Raw genomic sequence first — 18943 nt, 5'->3', positions numbered from 1 at the left:
CTTCCACTATACATCTGTGTCTTGCCCAAGGACACTTCCACATGCCGACGCATAGATCATTGGATGACCTGCTATACCTCCTATAGCCACATGCTCAGGAGGTGATCAGACTGATTCCACTGCCAATCTCTCAGTCTAATTATCCTGTAGGATATAGTCAGTTGACTATAGACAACAATAGGCCAATCAGATTTCACTATAAATATCCCTATAGGGGACAACCTGACATTGTAGTATGAAAAAGCAGGAGATGCAAGGATTCCACCGGACAGCAATGTTGGGCTAATGCACTTATTCAGCTTTGGCTCATGAGCTTTGATGCGAAACCCTCTGAATCTCTCTCCTTCTCTCACTCATTCCTCTATTGAGCTAAGTGGATCTCCGCTAAGAGAGACAGATAAGATGTGCAGAATGCAGATGAACAAGAAAGCAGGAGGCTCATGAATATGCCTGTGTGTGTGTGTGTGTGTGTGTGTGTGTGTGTGTGTGTGTGTGTGTGTGTGTGTGTGTGTGTGTGTGTGTGTGTGTGTGTGTGTGTGTGTGCGTGTGCGTGTGCGTGTGTGCATGCAGAGAGACAGTAGAGGAAATACGAAGTGACGAAGTGAAGAGGCTAGTAATGGAGGAGGGGGAATAGATCATCAAGCCACCTCTAACTAGACCTAATGGAGAGAGAGAGAGAGATCTCTCTGTTCATGTATTACCGTACATACAAACAGAGCAACCTTTAACACTGTGGCTATTGTAACAATTTTAATACGTTTGAAGAACTGTGAATGCAAAACTACTGCTGCCATTTGTTCCAAAAGTTTATCCCAAGCTAACCTTTCCTTACTTTTTTGTAAGCTGGTTTTCCTAAGCTGCCATGATGTAACACAGCCTGTTCTCGCCAATTTAGTCGTTATGCCAATTCATTTGATTCCTCCCCACACACATTTCTGTGTGTTGTATCCTACTGACTCACCTGACAATGAGGAGCCCCCACCGGGAGGACGTACTGTTGTATCCCTATACTGACTCACCTGACAGTGAGGAGCCCCCACCGGGAGGACGTACTGTTGTATCCCTATACTGACTCACCTGACAGTGAGGAGCCCCCACCGGGAGGACGTACTGTTGTATCCCTATACTGACTCACCTGACAGTGAGAAGCCCCCACCGGGAGGACGTACTGTTGTATCCTACTGACTCACCTGACAGTGAGGAGCCCCCACCGGGAGGACGTACTGTTGTATCCCTACTGACTCACCTGACAGTGAGGAGCCCCCACCGGGATGACGTACTGTTGTATCCCTATACTGACTCACCTGACAGTGAGGAGCCCCCACCGGGAGGACGTACTGTTGTAATCTACTGACTCACCTGACAGTGAGGAGCCCCCACCGGGATGACGTACTGTTGTATCCTACTGACTCACCTGACAGTGAGGAGCCCCCACCGGGAGGACGTAGACTGAGCTTCCGTCCTACTCCTCCCGCCGAACACTCCCTGCTGAGAGGTGCCACTCCCCCAGCCCGTAGGAGTACACAGTATTATCACGCTCCCTCCCGAGTCCCTACCCAGCTTCTCTCCCCCTGAACACGGGCCAATTGTGTTCGTATAAACTCACCACAACAAAGTTCTGAAACTTCCGCCCATTATTTCTCCACTTTAATTATTCCAATTGGTACATTATAGTACTTTAGTCACCTTTAAAATGAGGTACAGCTTGTAAGGACCAGGCGAATGAGCATCACTGCTAAATGTGTGGGTTGCACCCCCAAAACAATTGACAAAATGGCAAATGGTTGGTATTCAACCCTTGCTTTGAGTTGCGTAGTGGATTGGATGATTGCACTCTCCCACAGTAATAAGGGCAAAACAACACATATTGGCCATTTTTACACAGTTATTCATTGTACACTCGGTGGGATCGATATCTCATTCTCACTGCATTGAGATTGCCTTCAGCGATGACAAGTTCTGTCTTGCCTGTGAGAGAGATACTTCCTCATACCTTGCTTGCGTGTGTGCGTGCGTGCGTGCGTGCGTGCGTACGTGCGTGCATTTCTGTGCCTCCGCTCTGCTCGTCTCTGGGTCGTTGCGCTCTAGGCCAGGCGAGCCGATCCCCTGCAGCACATATAGGTTCACGTCCTGCAGCTCTTCAACCCTGCTGATCACAGCTCATCCATTATTAATGGCTGGCAGCTACGGATCTAATCTGCCCCCATTCCCCAGAGAGAGAGAGAGAGAGAGAGATGTTTCTGCCTGTATGATCATGATTGCATCATAATTGAGTCTGAAAGAGACAAGTTATTAAAATATTAAGTGTTTTTCTTTGCGTTGCTGTGAGCTTGTAGAATGAAGCACAGCATTAGTTCATCCAGGGGACATGGGAGTCTTTCCGCCTCAGCTGTCAGCTGATTGTATCAATCAGCCTAGCTCATTCTCATGATGTCAGCTTACTGGCAACTACCAGGCAACTACCGTTGCCTTTTTGCGATACTCATATTGTATCTGTATTCCATTTGTATAAATGGTTACTGGCGGTAATCTACTTTGATGTGAGTGTCTCTGTCTGAATTGTCTATTTTGGAAAAACGGTGTGTCTGTGTTTGGGTGTTTAATCTGTTTATGTCCTCTGTACAAGGCATCCTTGTACTTCTGTTCATGTGGACAGATAAACATTTTAAGTGTGTGTGTGTGTGTGTGTGTGTGTGTGTGTGTGTGTGTGTGTGTGTGTGTGTGTGTGTGTGTGTGTGTGTGTGTGTGTGTGTGTGCGTGTGCGTGTGCGTGTGCGTGCGTACGTGTGTTTGTGTGCCTGCCTGCACGTACTAGGCAGCCACGGTTCCGTCGGCCCAGTCCCTGAGCATTCTGGAGTTCAGCTTCAGCGACTTTGAGCTGTCGGACATGGAGACGACCCTGGCCACCGTGCGCATGTTCATAGACCTCAACCTGGTGCAGAACTTCCAGATGAAGTACACGGTAAGACCCTGGCGCCCGACGGTGCTGGAAAAAACATTCTTTTAGAGATTAGCGAAGAACGCCACCTAGCGTAAAACACCTGGAAACACATCTGACGAGAGATCTTGTCATTGGCAGGCAATAGGTTAAATTTCTCTCTCTCTCTCTCTCTCTCTCTCTCTCTCTCTCTCTCCGTGTAGAGTCTATACCAGTGGGTTCTGAGCGTGAAGAAGAACTACAGGAAGAACGTGGCGTACCACAACTGGAGACACGCCTTCAACACCGCCCAGTGCATGTTTGCCTTCCTCAAGTCGGGACGCCTGCAGGTGAGCTGCACCTTCAGGCTCTTTGCACAGCAGCCATGTTGGAAAGAAACTGGGCCTCTTCCTTACTTCCTTCACAGTTGTTACCAATGATACTAATGAAGGCTCTGTTTCCATTCTGGTCAAACAGAGTCAGAGTGCTGATATTGTGCATGTTGGCTCACTGGAAACACTCTGCTACACCAGAGGGCCACAAAGTGTGGTCCAGCAGAGACCCTCATGGTTCCTTGAGGGGGAACTCAAGGCACAATTTCTGTCCAATATGGCTGTGCTTATTATTAATAATCCATTCATAACCCATTACTATTGTGGGGCATGTCGCGATGGGACATGTGAGCTTATAGAGCTGCTGTCAACATTGGCTAATGGGAGGGTGGACGAGCAGACCTCTAACTCAGCCATAACCATATAAGGAGTTCCCAATGCATCTATGCCCAAATATGGAGTGTGTTCCTGTCTAACCTCAATGTGTAGTCATGGCATCAGCTGCAAACAATTCAGTCCGCTCCATGTACACTACAGCGGCGTTAGGGGCTCATGGCTAAATCATCACTACCTCGCTGTTACGATATTAACGCTTCCGATGACTTAAAAAGACGGTATAGCCACATTAGCTGGTCATTTTGGGGTCCTGACTGGGACCCCAAAATGTTGCTGTTCCCTTAATAAACTATTCCACTGCATTTGAAGACATTGTGCGGGAGTTCTTTCCTTTTGTATGGGGCAATGAGTTAATATACTGTAACATACATACAGTTTAACCACCTTTATCTCATGTGCATTTTAAAGCAAACATTTTTTACTCAAAATGTTCTTTTCAGACGGGGGTCCATAGTCAAATACATGTCATTTTAGGGGTCCTTGACATGACAAACGTTTGAGAACCACTATTCTAGAGCAGGCGGTAAAGCATTATAAAGTGCCAGGTGTTGGCCTTTGCTGTAAAAAGCTTTTCCTGCTTCCCACTCAAAATAAAGGGCTAGTGGCTAAGTGCTAAACGCCTATGCTAGTTAATGACTTGCTAACAGTGTGTGGAGAGAGTGTTTGCCCTGCCATTAGCCTTCAGGTGGGCTCACTCACAGCTTGCTCAATGTACTGGAGGCAGCTGTCGCGTTTAATGGAGTTTTGTAACGGTTTTAGTGAGTGTGCTTAGCTTGGGGTTGTATAGGTCTGTCACGGTCATTAAATGTTTCTTGGAACTTTGAATTGTCATACAAATAATTGGGGATTCACTATTTTAATTGGCTTTGAACACTGGGAACATATTGTTGCTGCAGAAACCTCTTATCTCCATTATTCTAACGTTTTCTGTTATTAAACAACCTACTTGATCGTACTACAGCAGTGTCACATACTATTACTATATACTATTACGGCACCTTTGATTTTTGTCATGTTACGGCCGTAGACAGCGACGTAGTTTCAGAGAAAACAGCGACAGAAGATCGTAATTATAATAGGGCTCTATGGATGCGCACGCATGTTTCCGTGCAGGTGGGGGTGAGCAAGGCGTTGCCTAGCAACTGGCTCAGGGTTAAACGTTGTGTTTTAGCTAAACCGTTTCATATTGAGGCATCTGACCCAAACCAAGGCACAGGAGCCATGAACCAAGTGAGCCCAGCGGGTGTAATTTATTACAGATTTCACAGGAAACAGCTTTCGTCAGGTAAGTGGATCAAATAATGCAATAATAACTTGAATTGTCTTCAGGGACGTCTTCTCCAGGCATGAAGGTTCATCTGAGGTAAGTAAGTAGAAACTTAGGAAAGCAGAATAACGGTAAGTCATTAACAATATAGGGCCGCTGTTCTACAGGGGAAATAAAGCCACAGGTTTGTATTTCATTCACTTATCCTTTTCCCAGGAGACAGGTGAGTGGGGTTTTAACTTAGGATTTTCCTCCTTCCTTCCCGAAGCATTTCCGTGTTCATCCGAGTTCCTTAAACTGTCCTTTTTAAAGCATGCCATCCACCAGCATGCACCGTGCTCTTGCCTAGGGGCAAGAAGAAAAGTCACTAACCATTCAAACAAATAATAATCATTTTGAGGATGAATATGGAGGAGTCTTACCGCCGCCAGGCCTGACCAGCACACAGAGAGAGCAGACGCTGACTGATTGCGACAGAGACAAGTTTGTATCTTTCAGCCAAGCCACACAGGTGAGTTATATTGGGCTGACGGCCAATAGATCCCACGGCACGTGGCCGTGGGATCTATTGGCCGTCTATGACGCAGCCTAGGCTCCGCCGGTGCTCTCCACCTCCCTCTGGTTGGCGGTCCCTTAGAGAGACTCCACATACTTCCTCCATTTGTTCACCACTCGAGCGGGAGACTTTATGATCTTCCTCCTCATGTAACCTTGACAACACATCTGCGTGTCTTTCCATGGCCGGTGCTTCACCTTGAAGTTATAATTCTGGAGCTGGAGAAACCACCTCGTCACTCTGTCATTCTTATTAGGGGTCAAGCCCAACTTGTTTCCATGAACATTCCGCCATTTTAGCAGTTTTGGCAGTTCTGAGCTATCGTTCTTCACGGAAATCGGCAATATGGTAGATTGGTAGAGGGCTGTGAGGATCCCTCAGCCCTCAGGACCTGAAGCTCACGCTCATTCGTCAAAAACCTCTGACCTTTAGATCTCCCGATGAGTAAATTGTTATGATGTGCTGTCGTCCTAGGCGATCTGGGACTTTTAATAAAAGCTGTCCAATGTCGTTTTAGGCAGAAAATGAGTTAAGCTTTATTGTCAGGAGAGCGAAAGAAAGACGGTTTCCATTTCTGATGGTATGTCATCCTGTCATCACCAACTGTTGACCACTGAGTGACATGTCGTCCTGTCATCGCCAACTGTTGAGTTGGTAGGGCCGCTGTTCTACAGGGGAAATAAAGCCCCAGGCTTGTATTTCATTCACCTATCCTTTTCCCAGGAGACAGGTGAGTGGGGTTTTAACTTAGGATATTCCTTCTTCCTTCCAAATAAACTGTCCTTTTTAAAGCATGCCATCAAGTGAGTACATGCAGCGTGCACTTGCCTTGGGGCGAGAAACAAACATACCGCTATACCGGCCATGTCCTTCCCTTTCTGTCTAGTGAAAAGACTCAATATCTCTCTCTCTCTCTCTCTCTCTCTCTCTCTCTCTCCATCAGCATAATATGAGTGATACAGAGATTCTGGCTCTGATGATCGCCACTCTATGCCACGACTTGGACCACAGGGGAGTCAACAACTCCTACATACAGAGGTACAGTGTGTGTGTGTGTGTGTGTGTGTGTGTGTGTGTGTGTGTGTGTGTGTGTGTGTGTGTGTGTGTGTGTGTGTGTGTGTGTGTGTGTGTGTGTGTGCATGCGTGCGTGTGCATGGACGGACGGACGGACGGTAGTATAGAGCTATCTCAAACTGAATCAATATAAAACATTAAAAGACAAAGATCTCCATCCATGACAGTGTGTGTGTGTGTGTGTGTGTGTGTGTTACAGGAGTGACCACCCCCTGGCTCAGCTGTACTGCCACTCCACCATGGAGCACCACCACTTTGACCAGTGCCTCATGATCCTCAACGGCCCGGTAAGGTCAAGGTCAAGTTTATGTAATATGTCCCAAGCTGGGCAATAATTCATTTTACAGCAGATGCTAAAAACTCTAAAAACGCAGCACACACAGTAAAACATACATGAACAACAACAGACAAGACATACGTACATTATCACAAGATACAGATGATTACTAAAGCAATAAGCCACAAGAGGTCTCGGGTTACTGTGGATTTTAAAATGGGTGAGAGACGTGGTGAGACACGAGTACAGAAAGTTTCTCCAACCCTCTCACCCATTATAACATCCACGGTAAGCTGGGGCCTCGCGTGGCTTTTTGCTTTTCTAAAATGGTTACAAACATATAGCGATGAATATTAACCTCGAAACTATTAAAATCACGAAAGTATAGCTACACTTTGCGCCCACCAGAGCGAGCCACACTTCCTTGTTTTTAGTCAGCCGGTGTGACAGGGGAATAGGAGTCTTGTTTTTAGTCAGCCGGTGTGACAGGGGAATAGGAGTCGCATGATCTCTTCATGAGCGCGGGCGGTGCTTAGACGCCACCGCACGGCATGGGCTTGTAAGGCAATCAAGTGCTCCCCTTCCCCAGTACAGCTACAGAGCTGCGGGATCAGCTGGGAATGATATAAAGTGATTGAAGGTGTGGATTATGGGTGAGATTTATTCGGTCACGTGGCGGTAACCAGCCAATCAGAATCTTGTATTGGGACTAATCGTTTTAGACATTTTAATATAGAATGCAACTAGAACCAAGAGTGCAACCAAAGTGTAACTACAACCATCCTCACCACCCACCCCTGAACCTAAACAACAGCTACCTCCTCCTGCTTCCCTTGTTGATGGTAGAATGGAGGTAGGTATAAATAATTTGTTTCGTTTTGTTTTTGGTTGCAGGGGTATTTAACCATTGGCCGGAAGGCAGGAATTAATATTCCCCGTATAGGGGGTGAGAGCTGTCTGATCTAATTGATGATGATATATAACTCAGACAGCAGAATTTTACCCCCACAATCTTGCTAGCCTCTGTCAAGGGCATTTTTCTGTCTAACACCAAGGTTACCATACCAGCAAATGGCAGCAAAGGAGATGAGAGTCTAAGCATTCACACACACGCACACACACACACACACACACACACACACACACACACACACACACACACACACTTGGTCCCCCGTCGAGTCTGATTGCGTTCACACCCGTAGCGAACCAGGCCATTACTTTACACCTGTGTTAAAGCACCCTTAAAGATGAAAGGTGATGAAAGGGTCGGCCTTTGTGTGCAAGCAGACGCTCATCATGTAGTTCCCTTACAATACATCATGGAGAATGACACATGTAGGGTACATGTATGTATGTATGTGGAGATGCACATACGTACATGCAGGCCAGTGTGCATTAATGCAAGCACACAGACGCACACTTGAACCAGGGCTCTCAGTGTTAATGACGTGGAGAACATTAGTGTGCAAACGAACACATACAAATGTACGCTCACACATGCACGCAGGCACACACGCACATGCACGCGCGCACACACACGCACATGCCCAGGACAAGTTAACTCGCTGATAATCTGCATGTGTGCGTTTGTGTGTGTTTGTTTGTGTGGCAGTGTTGCCATAGTGACCACAGGCCGGTCTCTCTCAGAGCAAACAGCGGTCAACCCATATGAGCATCTCCTCAGGAAGCTTGCGCTCTCATACGCGTTCATATACTCATGAGCATACATTTCCAGTGATAACTCAGGCTTGAGTAGAAGTGACATTCTCGCAAGTATAGCAATACAAGTGTGTGTATACTGTACTATGTGCGTGTCTGTGAGGAGGAGCTTCCAGTTGTGTTCACGTATCACCTCTCTCTCTCTCTCTCTCTCTCTCTCTCAGGGGAACCAGATACTGAGTGGTCTCTCTCTGGACGAGTACAAGTCCACTCTGAAGATGATCGAGAGGGCTATTCTGGCCACCGACCTCGCCCTCTACATGAAGTAGGGGCCACATGTCAAACCCAGATGGACACCATGCTAGGGAGAGAGAGAGAGAGAGAATAGAATAGAATAGGTTCCAGGAGGTCCCCAGCAAAATGTGTACTGTAAATATAGCATAAAAATCAGTTGAACCACCTTAATGAATAGCCATTGATCATTCTACAAGCTCTTGTATAGATCTGCTATTTTCAAAAGATGTTGTAGGAATTAGAACAAATCTTGACAAGACAAATATTGGGGGCGGTGGAAACCTCTTAGGTGTTACGTTTTATGATTCAAATTCCAATATAGCAAAAACGGCAGATCTGTCCGTCCCTCCCTCCCTCCCTCCCTTCCTCTGAGTGCTGCTGCTGAGAACTAGGGTAGAGTCTAGACTAGTGGCTAGTGGGTGGTAGGTGCCTAGGTGGGTCCGTTGCTTACGTAGGAGGGTAATTACGTGTGTGTGTGTGTGTGTGTGTGTGTGTGTGTGTGTGTGTGTGTGTGTGTGACGTGCAGGAGGCGAGGGGAGTTCTTTGAGCTCACGAAGAACAGCCAGTTTGACTGGGAGGACGATCAACACAAGGAGCTGCTGAGGTGAGGAGGGGGCTTTTCTTGACATGGGGCATAGACATAGAAAGGTAGACGCCTCATTCACCGATGCAATTCACGGGAGAGACCTGTATGGAACTGAGGGCGTTAGTGCTCTTATAGAGACATATGGACATGAGTGTCTGAATGGCGGCGTCCACTCACGTGGAACTTTCCTTTCATTAGCCTTCCTTGGCACCAACGCGGAAGCATACTCTCACTTGAGAGTATTTGCCCTCAGAGCTGGTAGAGGCGTCTACCTTTCTATATGGTCACGGGCCGCGTGGATCCATTTCTGTGGGTCGTGGCTTTTTTTTTAATATTTAGTTTTTGGCTTTTTGCACCTTTATTGATAGTTGACCAGTGAAGACAGACAGGAAAACATTATATTTTTTAATATTTTCATGAAAAATAAATAGATACAATTATAATTTAATTTAATTAAATATAAATTATAATATATAAATTAAAAAGAAAAGATGGTGAAAGCACCTGCACACTTTGGTAGAGGTTGTGCAGGTTAAAATGAATGATGAAACAATTGAATTGATATCGGCCTACATTTGGCCAGTGGACTTGGTGTGACAGCGTGTCTGACCGTGTGTGTGTGTGTGTGTGTGTGTGTGTGTGTGTGTGTGTGTGTGTGTGTGTGTGTGTGTGTGTGTGTGTGTGTGCGTGCGCAGTGTGTGCTGCAGCACTGCTTAACACAATGAAAGTCTCATGTTCTGTGTCGCTATACTGCCCCCCACAGGTCAATGCTGATGACTGCATGCGACATCTCTGCCATCACTAAACCCTGGCCAGTACAGAAGAGGGTAGGCAGGACATTTTGAATCAATATGCTGTGTGTGCATGCGTTAATCCTGACCTTCCTCTTTGTCCCCTATTATACCTGGTTCTCAGGTCAGCCCTGTAAATGAATTATTGATCCATGGCACCCCCAAATTACATTTACCTTACATTGTCAAATAATAATGTAAATTGTTACACCATAAAATGTCAAAACAGTCAAGTGGAAAACTTGAGAGAATATCTGTTAACATTATAAGACATAGCATAGCTTCAGAAGCAGTCGACAGTAATTGCTAGTCTGTCTCGTATTATTGTATCTGTCTGTCTGTCTGTCTGTCTGTCTGTCTGTCTGTCTGTCTGTCTGTCTGTCTGTCTGTCTGTCTGTCTGTCTGTCTGTCTGTCTGTCTGTCTGTGCTAGTTAGCACCTCATTATCGCAACACTCACTGCAGAGCGCGCGCGTGTGTGCGTGTGTGTGTGTGTGTGTGTGTGTGTGTGTGTGTGTGTGTGTGTGTGTTTTGTGTGTTGCTGACGTGGGTGCTCATTTTATAATCAGCCCTGACCTTAGATAACACCTTCATCCTTCATAAGCACACACACACACACACACACACACACACACACACACACACACACACACACACACACACACACACACACACACACAAAGATGCAAATTGAGGCCCCAGGCCAGTATGTCAATCTTTTTTGTCTGTAAACAGTAAACAACATTCATTCAGTGTGACTCAAATTAATTTGCCACAGTTTTCTTCTGCTTTCCTGGGGGCTGGCTAGATGTGCTTTCTATTTGCTCTCTGCTAGTTTGTCTGGCATTGTTCAGCCCAAAATCTTTTTTTTGTGGATTGGAATCCAATTGGTCTGAACAGCCAATTTTTTTTTCATTAGATGTGATTCAAATGTGATTTTGTCTGTATCACAGGAAACCTGTCCAAAACGCGTTGCAGCGTTTTGAGCACTTTCGCTGCTTTTTGAATTCTATCATTCTAATTCTATAATTCTAAGAATATATAATTCTATAAACACAGTCACTGTGCTGTGGGGCTACAGAGGTATCATTCTATAAACACAGTCCCTGTGCTGTGGGGCTACAGCAGGGCTATCATTCTAAACCAGTTGTTTTCAACCCTTTTCATGCCAAGGTCCATTATTTATTTGCCACTTGAGCCACAGAACACCATTCCATTTAATTTCATCTATCAGAGGTTAGACTCTGACATGGTTCTGTCATTAGAGTGACATATAGGTGGTCTGATCTCACAAGAAGATATTACTGACGAACCATGATTCTCCTAGAGTGAAATGTTCTTGTCCGTCTGTCTCTCCTCCTGCAGATAGCTGAGTTGGTGGCCACCGAGTTCTTCGAACAAGGCGACAAGGAGAGGCGAGAGCTGAACATTGAGCCCATTGTAAGCTGGCACATTTTGGTCGCTACCGTTTCGTCACTTTTTTGTGTGTTTTATTCGTAAATTAACACCCTATACTTGATTACACTACAGCGTCACACAAAATCAGCACAAATAGCAGTTCCGAAAGCTCGAAACGTGCTTTGAGCTTGTAGATCTGCTACCTTCGATGTTTTTTTATTTGAATTCTGAAAAGTAACAGTTTCGGACACGGCAGAGACGATTTGGACTGCTGAGTTGTAGAGTTTAAAGGGTCAGCACACGTCGTTTGGACAGCCTCACAACGTATAGCAAGGTGTTGTAGGCTTGTAGAGCTGCTGTTTTCGGGGTCAGTGTGGACAAAATGGAGTTGACAACATGGCAAATTGAAACAAAATGCTTAATTCTTATTTTCATATATAGGCAAATATCCGCTTTGTTAAAATGTACATCTTTCACTGTGCGGTACGGTCCGTGCCTAATGCTTTGTCTCCTCCTGTTATGTCTGCAGGACCTGATGAACCGTGAGAAGAGAGATAAGATCCCCAGCATGCAGGTGTCTTTCATCGACGCCATCTGCATTCAGCTGTACGAGGTGAGGGCGACCGCGTCACATGATGCAGTTATGTGAGTCAGTGTTGCCAAATCATACCGGAGGCTTAACATTATCGTATTTGAAAGAAAACTATTTTACACAGCCAAAAGAAAGGGGGAAATCACACGATACAGTACGTATTTAGTAAGGCTGTCACGATTCTCGATACGAATCGAAATTGAATCGAAATTGACGTTCGATTCAGTGTATCGAAATGACGCACCGTATCGCAATGTTTTATGTTTTTACTTCCGCGAGCGGCCGGGCCATTCCGCCCATGCGAATGCATGGAGAAAAAAAAGAGACGAAAAGCCAGCTGTATCGGAGCCGTGCCACACGCACACAGTCAGTCACACACACACACACACACACGTGACAGAAGTGAGAGAACGAGACCGCCGCTGTTGCGTTTCACCATGGCCAGTGCTGTTGTAGACAGCGACGACGATGATACACGGAAATAAGTGTGGAAAAGAAGACGAGTGCCGTATCCCAAAGGCAACACGTCAAATATGGGCCAGCATCTTAGCAGACATCACAAAGAAATCGATCTGTCCAACGACGATGGTACAAAGACAACAACACAGCCAACTATATTTTAGATTCTTATAGAGAAAAGCTCTCCGCTAATTCGCCCCGTGCAAAACAAGTAACGCACGGAGTTGCAGTCTGCATAGCTGCAGACATGCGACCACTTTCAATGGTGGAAAACGCTGGCTTTCAATATTTAATGAGAGTTGCAGAACAGCAGAACCACGTTACAAAATGCCATGCAGGTCGCATATGACCACGCGTGTGTTGCCTGGCATGTATGATAAAGTGAGGGCACAAATCACTGAAGGGCTGAGCCATGCAGATCAAATTGCACTAACAACAGATTGGTCTATATACTATTTGTCTTTTTTTTCTCCTTTCTTTTACTTACTTAGAGCTTAACAAGAATGTTACAAGTCATCTAATCTTAAAGAAACATTAAAAAAATGTTAGGGCATAAAACCCAAAGTTGTTAAACCTTTTATTATTCTCATTCTGATTTGTTATTTATAGAAAATAAATGTGACTTATTGGGAAACAAGTGTTTTTCTTTACAAACCAAGATATTGGCCTAAATTATAATGAATATAGCCCTCAATGCTGAAAAAGGAGGTTTTTTAAAAATAGATTGAAAAAATGTAATCGAACATCGAAGCAAATCGTGAGCTTCAAATCGAATATTTAATTGAATCGTGGACTAGGCGAATCGTGATAGCGAATCGAACATCGAATCGAATCGTGAGCTGCAAATCGAAAATTGAATTGAATCGTGGACTAGGCGAATCGTGACAGCCCTAGTATTTAGTGGAAGAAACAACCTTGTTTGAGAGCGTCTTAAAACGTGTGTATGCGTGTGCGTTATTATTTCAGACCCTGGCAGGTATGTCGGAGTACTGTTCCCCGTTGTTGGAGGGCTGTCTCGAAAACAGACAGAATTGGAAGCTTCTGGCGGAGCAGGGAGACAAGTCGCTGGTTAACGGCATGGCGTGAAGAACACCCCCTCCCTGTCACCCCCTCCCTGTCACACCCACTAGAGACAATGTCAACACTTAAGCTATATTTATTTACCATACCTTGTTTGTATTTTTGTCCTTGTTGAAGTCACGATCGCACGATCCCTCACAGATTGTTGCGTTCTGGAGGGGGAGGTAACTTTTACACTGAACTCCCAGCTCGTCATGTTGTTGACGCTTGGTCCCATGTACTCTTTTTCGCTGAAAATAAAGAGAATCTAAAATGACACGTATGCTTTCCCGGCTTTAGTGGGTTAAAAACAATTATAAACTATAAAACCATGAGAAGTTTCATCTTTTTTAAATGGATTCATAAAATTGTGATATTTGAGTGAATCAACTTTTTTGCCCAACCCTATTTTTAACGTTGAGTGGTACATCGATAGTTAAAAAGAGGACGCTAAAGGGGGTTCTGACCAAGCTTAGGCATGTGATGAGGTGTGAGTGCAACACTGAAGAGTACGGAAAGTGTTATTTTATTTTATTTTTTGATGCTGTGTATCCAGCATCATGGGCCCAAGAGTGGAAAAAGTACTCACTTTTTCCTGTTTTGTTTTGTATTGAAAGTTGGAAATACTCAAGTAAAGTACAAATACCTTCTATTTAGTTACTTTCCACCACTTATTTTGGGTAGCTGAAAACAAAACAAAAAACAGCCTTGTGATCATGGAATGATTTCAGCATGGAATGATCTCAGCAAACATTATGTCAATGAGAAATAAAAGGTTTGATTAATCAAGTAATATGATCCAAAATCATTTAAAGCAGGTAAAAAAAAGTTAATTCTCGGGCCTTGCAGATCACCTTGTAGTCTACGTACTTATATACAGTACTTCACATAGCGGCACAGTACATCACATAGCCACAGTGCTTTGAAGCGTGTTAGACTTGATTATAATGCCTGACTTATACTTGGTTATGTGCCGGGGTCTCGCACCGAAAATAGCCGATCTACAAGCTCACAGTGCGCCGTTGTTGCATTGTGTGCATATTTCCGGTGTGCGCCACCAGCACGCATCCTACCGTTAAATCAGGTTTCACTCACAGCAACACACACTCACCACAAACTGGTTTGAGTTATTTTTTTTTGTAACATGTTTTCACACGTTGTCTTAACAATTGCATATTTATTTTTTGTCGTCGTTTTATATATTTATTAGAGTTTCTACACCGTGAGGTGACGTCATTTTCTTGTCAAGAACGCACGCGACTCTTTGTAGGAACCGCAGTTTTAAAACAATAGCAAAGCTTTAAAAATGAATTAGCGATTCCCGTCAGCACTCTCTTTATAGGCGGACGACATCAGGCATATTATGTCCTTTTCGGCTGACAATGATGATTTTCGTAAATGTACTGTATTACCGTGTGTTGTTGGAAATCTGATGTTGCAAAACAAAATGTACACAGTAAAATACTTGTTAATTCAACTCAGAATAGTGTTCAAATAGAACCAAATGTTTAAGTCCAGTTAAATGAACACTGAAGATTGTGTACATGGAGCCAAAGATTTCACTGTTAGATCTGGAGTGACATGATACAGTCTAGATTGTATCCACTGCCTTCTTGTAATAATAGGACCAATTCATATTTTAAAAGAAAACAAACAATATTATGCTTGTCCAACTGTGCACCCACAATGTTTTGTATGAATTATGTTTCAGTTTGCTAAACTCAAACTCAACTTAAAGACGAGCTGAAATGAAAACAAAGTTTGTCACCCTTTCTGAGCATTTATATCCACAGGCCATATGCAATCTTTGTGCATTTTCATGAGAACAGGAGAAGTCCAATGTTTATGAATCACTGTCAAACAAAAAGCATCATTGTACTTCCATCAACAGACACCAGTTTCAACCAATAATATCCAGGGCGCTTCAAAGACGGTGTGTGGTGGATCCCCTTCGTTATTATCGTTTGCGTAAAAATATAATAAACAACACAGTAATTTCATAGCGGGTACTTTTATTTTTTGTGAAATTGTCCTCTGTCATACACTAGGATGATAGCTTGTGTTGAGCTGCACCACTTAAATCCCTCTATACTTGATCAAAAAGAGCGTATACGTACCATGTTGCGCTCTAAAGAGCGCAACATGGTACGCTCTTATTTCACTGTACATAAATCGATTCGACACAAAATAGATCTACAAGCTCAAAACATGTTTTAATATTAATATTCGTTCTATCCCTAACTCACCAATGGCCAAGATCAGCTGTTCTTCATGTGGTTCAACCCCGCCCCATCGCCGTGATTGGCTGAGATGTGCACAAGCTCCACTTTCATTATAAATGTGTGACAATGTGGAAATTCCTTTTTCTTTTCTTTTTTTTTCACACACCATTATTTCAGCTTGTTTTTTAAACATGGGTTGAGACACTGGTCCACCAGAGACGGCGACTGTTCCCAAATTCCACTGCTTTTGATTTAATTTGCATCATCAAACATCAAAGGCCACATTCACGCTAAATGCAAAATGGTACAGGCATAACGATTACTACTACAGCGTCCATGCTACGGTATTTCTAAACAAATGGACGATGATATCTGTGGGCTATTTTCTCTATTTCATTCTTTCTTTATTTCACTATCCGATTATACTATGGTATGGACTACCACCTTCATTGCTAACTGTATAGCCATTCAGTCCACAGTGCACCCCTATTGTTCACTTCCTGTATATTCCATAGTTTAGGTTCACTGCAGGGCTGAACGATTAGGGGGGAATATCTAACCTTTGGATGCCAAAGACGAGATATTATCTCGATCGTCTTTTTTTAGCCGTATGCGGCTGCTAGATGTGGGTCTCAGCATGAGACTGATGACGTATTGAAGCGCTGCCACAGCGCAAATGTAAACACAACCTAACAAGACTACAACTCGAAATTATTATGGAAATATCTGATTTTTTGTCCCGCTGCTTCCGGGTTCATTGTTTCTGCTTAGTTGAGAGAGACCAGATCAGTTGAGAGAGTCAGTCAGGTTACTCAGAGGTATGGGGGTCCATGAAATTGAAATGTTTCAAAGCCTAAATGGAACATAGCCTTTGACACCTGTGAAGGAAGAAGGGAAGGGGCCCGGAAGTAGGAAGAGTAATTATGTGCGCATATTTCAAACTCTGCTATTTGGAAATTGCTTTTGTTCACATTGTGATTTTGCAATTATTCTTCGGATGAATTGTTCAGCCCTGTATAGTTCCCCGCGTTGACAGTCTCTCACACGGCTCCATAAGCCTTTATCCTAACCAACTAAACTACTGCAGCACTTTTCTATATTTGTAGATGTACGACTACGTGGTCAGAGATGAGCCCAGTTGTAACTGTGGTTGTATTTTGTACTTTTGAGAAGAAAAAGAAACAAAACAAAAAAAAAAGTCTCCACGATGTTAATGTTTTTGTGCCTGAACTTTGTGTGCTTTGTTAGAATGTGTTTTTTTCACGCCGTATACCGCTCTCTGATTGGTTAGGACATGTCTCGTGAAAGTGGTTCTCAAAGTGGGGTTTTCCGAGGACCAGTTTTGCACGATAATTATTGTATTTGTACGATTTATTTTATTTACCTCTGTACGATGTACAATCAATAATTCAAAAAAATCCCATTCATGTACGAACATTTTGCCATATCACAAAAACGTGTGTGAATTTACTAAATAAATTCCCTTGCTGCTGATTTGGGATCCGGTCTGGCTTTTCAAAATAAGTCATGAAATCAGTAAATCTGACCCTATACTTTAAAGTGGTGAAATCATGCAGTGGTGGAAAAATTACTCACAAATTCTACTTGAGTAAAAGTATCAATACGGCAATATAGAAGTACTCTGTTACGAGTAAAAGTCCGGAATTCAAAATTGGGTAAATTGACTGCCTGTTGACTACTAGTACCAAAAGTAAAAGTAGTCATTATGCAGAATGTTCCATTTCAAGTTTTCAAATGTATAAAAAATATATAAAAAAGAAAAGAAAATAGCAGATCTACAAGCTCACAATGCATCATATTGTGAGCTTGTAGATTGACTATTTTCAAATGGCCAAAATGAAGTGGTCAATGTATGTTTTTGTAATAATCAAACTCTACAGAGTAACTATGTCTCAAGTTTTCAAATAAATGTCTAGTGGAGTAAAAGTACAATATTTGGAGTAGCCTATAAGTAAAGGTGAAGTAAAAGTAGGCCTACCTAAAAATGTTACTTAGTTACTTTCCACCACTGAAATCATGCATACCAACCTGGGGTCTAAAAATATCTAAAAAGGTTTGAGAGTGGATGCTCCGGTGTGTATACCGCAGGTTGGGGGAAGGGTCTGATGTGATGTAATGTGACAAGGGCATAGCTGTGGCAGCCATTTTCTGCTTTCATCGTTCCAGCCCGGCAGCCCCCATTCATTTTTCCCATAATAGAGATTTAAAAAAAGATATATATATCTCATAATTTTAAGCATATAGAATCAGCCATCCAAGATCCCGCATGGTGATTCATAAAACATTTGATTCTGTGGAAAAAGAAGAAGAAAGAAAAATAAATAAATAAGAATACCTCAAAACAAACAAATATTACAGTAGCTCTTATTATATTATTAATATTAGTATTTATTTTATTATTATTTTTCCACAGAATCAAATGTTTTATGGTCATGACTCATGATTCACCATGGATCCTGGATGCCTTGATCATAATATGATCATAATCATTTAAAGGCTTAAAATAATGGATATAAATATGTTTTGAAAACTCTATGGGAATAAATGAAGGGGTTCTGGAACGACGGAACCGCCACTGTTATGCCCAATGTGGCACAGTTATGAAGAAAGGTGTTATACATGTCTGCAACTGTTGACACTAATTGACACTGTGAGACAAATGAATGCTATGTCCCATTAAAGGATGATGCTTCTTTTCTATTGTGTTTCTGTTCGTTGCTCTCTGCTTACCATCAAAGATGGTTCATTTATGAAGGTAGACCTTCTGAAAGTCCTATGTTTAACTTGTAGGCCTACTAGATAGATCCCACCAGAGTGTCTTGCTGGGACAGAGATAGGTTGATAATATAAAGTTTGTCTCTCATCCTGGGTATATTGTGTGGCCTGTGACAATCGGGTCCAATATTTAGTACTGTGACCATGCATGTTAACCTGACTCTGCCAGATTACATGCATGTGGCTAAAGAATGGTTCAGAAGTTCACTCTCCCATTGAAATGAATAGACTCCAACCTGCTTCTGCTCTCCTAAAAAGGCTGCCTCTA

The 18943-nt window shown here is 43.4% G+C and overlaps 1 protein-coding gene and 1 long non-coding RNA gene across 3 annotated transcripts in view; one reads left to right on the top strand and one right to left on the bottom strand.

Moving 5' to 3' along the window:
• The window catches only part of pde5ab (phosphodiesterase 5A, cGMP-specific, b), a 103752-nt gene extending 85204 nt beyond the window's left edge, over positions 1-18548 (top strand). For both annotated transcript variants that reach the window (XM_080792077.1, XM_080792076.1), the window contains exons 14-23: positions 2815-2961; positions 3141-3266; positions 6411-6505; positions 6741-6828; positions 8705-8805; positions 9301-9378; positions 10124-10187; positions 11515-11589; positions 12077-12160; positions 13565-18548. In XM_080792077.1, the coding sequence (XP_080648203.1) occupies positions 2815-2961; positions 3141-3266; positions 6411-6505; positions 6741-6828; positions 8705-8805; positions 9301-9378; positions 10124-10187; positions 11515-11589; positions 12077-12160; positions 13565-13684 (978 nt within the window). In that variant the 3' untranslated portion in view covers positions 13685-18548. The remainder of the gene's footprint in view (positions 1-2814; positions 2962-3140; positions 3267-6410; positions 6506-6740; positions 6829-8704; positions 8806-9300; positions 9379-10123; positions 10188-11514; positions 11590-12076; positions 12161-13564) is intronic.
• LOC308335551 overlaps positions 1-18943 on the bottom strand; it is a 522414-nt gene that overhangs the window by 407310 nt on the left and 96161 nt on the right. The gene's annotated exons all lie outside the window — the stretch shown is intronic.

The sequence above is a fragment of the Protomyctophum bolini genome (assembly GCF_963924005.1).
Source record: "Protomyctophum bolini genome assembly, chromosome: 20".
Taxonomy (NCBI): domain Eukaryota; kingdom Metazoa; phylum Chordata; class Actinopteri; order Myctophiformes; family Myctophidae; genus Protomyctophum; species Protomyctophum bolini.
Note: the sequence above shows the minus strand (reverse complement) of the source record. Positions and strands in the feature narration are given on the sequence as shown.